General features: G+C 44.1%; 1 protein-coding gene across 1 annotated transcript; it reads right to left on the bottom strand.

Moving 5' to 3' along the window:
- Positions 1-500: 500 nt before the first annotated feature.
- On the bottom strand, positions 501-1,478 carry LOC149187978 (uncharacterized). The gene has a single exon (XM_089409843.1). It carries the CDS (start codon positions 1,476-1,478, stop codon positions 501-503), a length of 978 nt encoding a protein of 325 aa, XP_089265969.1.
- Positions 1,479-6,602: the final 5,124 nt, after the last annotated feature.

The raw sequence follows: 6,602 nt of genomic DNA, 5'->3' as shown, positions 1-6,602 counted from the left end.
GCTCCTCTGAGTTTAACGTTTTTATCAAGAGTTATGAGTCCCCGAAGTCTTGAATAGCTTTGTGTCCCTGTTCCTGTGCAATCTGGAAACCTTTTAGAAACCCGAGAATTTTCCTGGTTGTTTGTGTTCTGCCCTAGTCCCCAACTGTAGATGTCTATTCGGGAGCCATCCTGAGAGTAGACCACACCTCCTGCACCAGAGATCCCTGGATTGCCTTTAGAGGCGCCATCAAAGAAAATTGTTACCTTTCCCTGCTTCCTCCACCAAGTTTGGAACTCTGCATCTATTGTTCTAATGCGCCAGTCAGGGTTGAGTGTGGGGCGGGTAGGTGCTTTTTTCCTATCCGGGGCGAGAAGGATTCCCAGCCAGTGTCATTCCTCAGTCATGAGATTGTCATCTAACTTGTTGGGGTAGTTTTCCAAAGCTTCCATCAAGGACGCCTTAGCTCTGGCCACCACTGTCAAGGGTGAGGAATTTACATTGTTGAATATCCAGTTATTTCAGGCGAGCCAGAGTTTCCAGCAAATGAACTTGGGGATGGAGTGCCAGATCCGGTTCCACAGTGATTGTGCGCTAAGAGTCCTTGGATACCTTGCGGTCCAGGTGGAGAAGAGGTCCATGACTATACCCTGGAGAGGGGCAGGTGCGTTGAGGTCGTGAAGGACAAGGGCCCATACCGTTTGGGCAAAGGCACAGTTTATAAAGAGGTGGTACATGTTTTCTGGTGTGGATCTACGCATGGTGCACCAATGCAGCCCTACTATTCCTCTGTGAGCAAGATTCTCACCTGTCAACACTTTCCTATGAATGAGAAGCCAAGTGAAAAAATTCACCTTGGGGATTCTGTATGTGTCCCATGTATGCTGCCAGATGGATGGGTTGTGAGCTTGATTTTGTGTGGGAAGCAAGGCTGCAAAACCAAGCGCAGGGGTGTAGACTCCAGTCTTCCCCCACCTCCAAAGATCCGATGCATGTATGTTAACAGGTGCCGAACGCTTCAACTTGTCCAGGAGAAGGTGCTTTTGGTGAAGTAAATGTGTTGGCAGATTGGGGAAGACCCAGTCCTCCCATTTTCCTTGTCTGTCCCAGGCAAAAATGTCAGCAAGACTGAGCAGGCCGTTCTGGGAGAGCCAGTCACGAAGGTCAGCTAATTCCACTGAATGTTTTAGAGGGGGATTGCCCATGATTTTTTCTTGCCCTATCAAAGTATTTTCTCCTTTTCCAGGCACTCTGTAAAGCTGTTTTTGGAAGGTGGCAAGCCCTTTTCTACATAAGTTCCACAACGGCGTGCCTTTGGGAATAGTATCTGCTTGGAGATTTCTCAATGAGACTCCTTTGAAGTATTTGTTCCGAAGTAATTGGCTGACTGGATTATTTTTGTTGGAGTATATCTGCCAAAGGATTTTGCCACCTAAGGCAATATTGGCAAGTCCAGGGTCTCTAATCTGGAAGCCTCCTTCTAGCTTTGGCCTTTTCATTGTGTCCCAACTTGTTAATTTTAGGTATGTTCTATGTTGGAGCAATTTATTTCAATTTTCATAGTTAGCTCAATATCTTTTCCAGATTAACAATCACATTAGCATTAAAGTAAACTGCAGATAGAACATAAATATAAATCGCAGAAGACAAGCCAAGACAAGAGGACACAAGATGTGGCGCCAGCCAGGGACAAACCCCAATGTGGGGAAACCTCTGATCAATTCTTCTTTTTATGTTCTTTAATAATTCAACAGAGAGAGAGAGATAGTAGTATATACAACAGAAGTCAAAACTTTGACTTATCTAGATATGAGCATGGATCATCCCCTGTCATGATGATACATGAGATCAGTTGAAGACATTCTGCTTCAATTGATTCTCCAAGGTGACGACTTCACCTAACTTAGTGTTGCATCTTGTACTCATGTTGTTGTGTTGCTCCTATCATCATGCTGCCCCTTACTGACATGCCCATGATCTCATTCATCATCATGCTGCCCTTTACTAACATGCCCATGATCTCATTCATCATCATGCTACCCTTTACTAACATGCCCATGATCTCATTCATCATCATGTTGCCCTTTACTAACATGCCCATGATCTCATTCATCATCATGTTGCCCTTTACTATATAACTGTGGCTTATCAAACAGTCCTTAAGGCATATGAAAAATACCTTCTTTTATCGCAGCAAACTAGTTGTCCCAACACATACAAGATACACTTCAGAATGTGTGCATTAGCTCACTGTTGGAGGGTAATTAGGTTGCAGCAATTCTAGACTGGTTAGGGCACCCAACCATAGTCCCTAACAACCCTTAAACTAACCCAAAATTGCTTCTTCTTACTGTGGTTGTCCTCCAATAGGGTGTTGCCCTCCATGCTACTCTTTAATGGCAGTTTCAAGCCCAACGCATAAACCTTTCACCCCAAAACTGACTGCGGCATTCTCTTAACAGAATTGTTCACCCTTCAGCAATGCTCTGAGACAATTCTTTCATTCTCGGCCTTCAAGATCAAGACTGCAACCTACAAGGCAACACCTCGACCTGCCTGAAATAGCGTTCCATTCCTTGCTATCCTATCCTTTGCTTGTTGTGCGTATTAGGGTCTATTTGTTGCGAAATTAGGGCCTCCCTCTGGCTATGGATGAGAGCCTCATAGATCTGCGGTTAGGTCTTCTTTTGTTGTCTCCTTAGCTGTGTCTTTAGGGCTCTTCTAAAATTGCGGCTAGGGCTTCTTTTGCTGCGTATTAGGGTCTCCTCAATGTCTGTGGATCTAGCCTTATCCAAGCCTTCCTTTGTTGCGGATAGGGCCTTCCCTTTAGCTGCATATGAGGCCTCCTTTACTATGGCCAGATCTCCTTCAACTGCGGCTAGAGCAACGTACTACAACTAGGGCATTATACACTTAGCCCAACTTATCTTCTTAGTGTCTCTCCTTCACCAAAAACCCAAAGACGTGGAGAGGAGGAGATCACATGACTTCAAGTCCTCTTCTATTTATACTAAAACGTAGATGATGAATAGACATGACTATTGGGCTTTTGAGCCTACACAAGTTGTTGGCCGACTTGACAATTTGTCTTATAACACAAATAAATTCATAACTCCATGAATACTTATCAGAATCGAATGATCTTTAGATCAATCCTACACCTCTTGATGAGAGGATCCAATAAAAATATCAGCTGCCATAAATAAGATGACCCACATGGATTTTGGCCCTAGTTTCCAATTTTAACACTCCCTCTCAACTAGGGAGAACTCCATCCATTGATCCATATGTCCGACTGTACTATCTCTGCCATCAGTGCCCTGCACTGCTCTGCTCTGCATTGCCCAGCTCTGCGTAGTTCTGCTTTGCTTTTCTCAGCTCTGCTCTGTTCTGCGCAGCTCTGCTTAGCTCTGCTCAGCTCTGTTCAACTCTGCTAGCTCTGCTTAACCATGAAGAAGAAGAATTGATCAAGAATGTCTCATACCATTCTCCACTGACCCGAAGTCAGTCTAAGAGTGTGTACCACTGGTCCCAGACCAGTCCTCTACCGACCCGAAGTCAGTGTCATACTGGGTACCACTCTCACTGGTCCCAAACCAGTATCATTGATCCTAGATCAATGAAGGTCATCCTAGCATAGGGAGTATGGTAGATACAACGATGCGTCTATCGGTACTACTATGGTCCCTATCCTCATTTCCCTGCTCATTGATCAGATGAGAGGTACTTCCCATGAGTCCCAGATTACATGAGTAGGATGCCTCGACAGGAGAACTAATCATCCTATCCACAGGAGAGTAAATCATCCTATCCCACAAGAGTGAATCATCTTGTCCACAGGAGAGTGAATCATCATGTCCCACAGGAGAGCGAATCATCTTGTCCATTGGAGAGCGAATCATCTTGTCCACAAGAGAGCGAATCATCTTTCCATAGGAGAGCGAATCATCCTGTCCCACAAGAGAGCAAATCATCTTGTCCATAGGAGAGTGAATCATCCCATCCACAGGAGAGTGAATCATCCTGTCCACAAGAGAGCGAATCATCTTGTCCACAGGAGAGCGAATCATCCTATCCACAGGAGAGTGAATTATCCTGTCCCACAAGAGAGCGAATCATCTTGTCCATAGGAGAGTGAATCATCCTGTCCACAGGAGAGTGAATCATCCTGTCCCACAATTGCCATGGAGAAAACATCATCCAGGCCCACAGGAGAACTAATCATCTTATTCCATAGTCGCCACGAAGAACAAATCATCCTGGCCCATAGCAGAACTAATCATCCTGTTCATAGTGCACCACCAGGGGAGGGTGAGTCACCCTGTCGTTATATGTTGCTCCATTAAGTACCCAAGCCCCCAGAGCTCCCAGAGCTCAATGCATGCAACATGTAGGACCCTTATAAGAAGGTTCTCAACAACTCCAAGTTGTTCGGGAAAGTCACAGATTTGACCTTTCCTCGGGGTTTTGACAAAATGTCTGCGACCTATACATCATATCAGTGTGATGGAGCCTCCTTGTTCATCGACTTACCATATCCCAGATAATGCAGTATCTGATGTCTGTCTACTGGAGCAACTATCAAATACGGGATTCCTCGATAATTGAATCCCACCTCTGGTTATCACAGAGAATCACAATGGTATTCATCATGTGTACAACAACTCACTTAAGAGCTTCTACAATCATGCAGCTGTGTATTCGGTCTCGGCGATGCTTATAGCAATCGACTTCTACTTCCTGCTCGTCCATGATATCAAAGTAGAATCCAAAGAGAACCAGCACTGGGAAGTGCTCTAGTGTTCCTCCACACTACCTGCCTAGTCAGCATTCGAATAATCATGTAGTTTCATATTTCCGACAGTGTATCTCAATCCATGAGAGATTGTGCCCTGGAGATATCTCAAAAGATTCTTGGCACCAATCCAGTGAGGCTCAACCAAATATGAACTCACCATGCTATCTGCAAAACATATATCCGGACAGAAGTTCACCAAGAACATCAACACGAATGAGTTTATGAAACTCAGAGGCATTTCCCAAATCTCGTCCGACGTCACTACCATATAACTTCTGAAAGTTAAGATCCTCGAGGTAGTCACAGGCTTGTAGTTTATCATTCCACATCTGGAATCCAACTCCCTCTTACTTCTGCAAATGAGAGGGTCTACACCTGTCAGAAATAGATCGTCCTCATAAGGCGCCGATATGAGAGGTCTATCATCCACAACCTTTGAGTAATGGTTTGTATCGGTTTCACTCCTAGTGAATCTCAGCTTCATCAGACAGCTATCAATCCTCTCATACTATGCCCGGGGTGTTTTGCTTCAAGCCATAGAGGGTTGTCTTCCACCTGTATACATGATATTCCCAATCATGAATCTCAAACCCCTCGAGTTGTTCCAAACCTGTGGACCTTTCCATCGATGAGTGCCACCCTGAAACCTTCGAATTCCATTGCTGAAATGGACACCAGGTTCTTCTTGCGATCAGGTACATAATGAATTGAGTTACCCTTATTCAATTGAGGGATAACATTCCCTACACCCTTTCCTGGATAGGTGGCATCGGCTCCAAGTATAATCCCACGATTGTTTCCATCTCTACCAAATTAGAGAGTGCACCCATCTATCCGATGAGGTGCCTTGAAGCACTACAATCAATAAGCCAGATTCCAAAAGAATCTGAAGGAGAGGGCCAATGCAAGATAACACTTCTTTATCTTATCAGAAACAACATTTGATTCTTCATACCTGGGGTTCCTTGCTTTCTCTGAAGAGTCGGCCATTTCCTTGATGAACTGCATTACTTGTCATTCCTTTAATCATTGAAGATGTCCCTGGAATGATTGTTATCATCATCAAGTGATGTGTCCCTACCTCAGACACTCCTTCGCATAATGGTCGAACTTATTACAACCAAGGCATCTACCTTTCCTTCCACCTTTAGATCCGGACTTCCTAATGAAGTGATCTTAAGGTAGGTCATCAGAAACTTCCGTTGCGCCCATTCTGATAATATTCTCTGCTTCGACTTCACCCTCGGTGAATTTGAAGAGGGATGAGGAATCAACTGATCCTTTTGTCCTTTCCCAATTGTCTTCGGTGATTGCTCTTTCGCTCTTGCTTGGGCATTGGCTTCACCTCGGCTCTGATACCATGTTAATTTTAGGTTGTTCTATGCTAGAGCAATTTATTTCAATTTTCATAGTTAGCTCAATATCTTTTCCAGATTAGCAATCACATCAGCGTTAAAGTAAACTGCAGATAGAACATAAATATAAATCGCAAAAGACAAGCCAAGACAAGAGGACACAAGATGTGGTGCCAGCCAGGGACAAACCCCAATGTGGGGAAACCCTTAATCAATTCTTCTTTTATGTTCTTCAATAATTCAGCAGAGAGAGAGATAGTACATATACAACAAAAGTCAACACTTTGACTTATCTAGATATGAGCATGGATCATCTCCTATCATGATGATACATGAGATCAGTTGAAGACATTCTACTTCAACTGATTCTCCAAGGTGACGACTTCACCTAACTTAGTGTTGCAGCTTGTACTCATGTTGTTGTGTTGCACCTAGTCACTGAGCTACTCCCATCTGCTCCTATCATCATG

The sequence above is a fragment of the Pinus tabuliformis genome, chromosome 3_1 (assembly GCF_031772625.1).
Source record: "Pinus tabuliformis cultivar Carrire ecotype Pingquan chromosome 3_1, CPIR1, whole genome shotgun sequence".
NCBI lineage: Eukaryota > Viridiplantae > Streptophyta > Pinopsida > Pinales > Pinaceae > Pinus > Pinus tabuliformis.
Note: the sequence above shows the minus strand (reverse complement) of the source record. Positions and strands in the feature narration are given on the sequence as shown.

Excerpts from the sequence above, each read along its gene's own strand:
- LOC149187978 (XM_089409843.1), bottom strand. The coding sequence starts at position 1,478 with ATGAAAAGGCCAAAGCTAGAAGGAGGCTTCCAGATTAGAGACCCTGGA.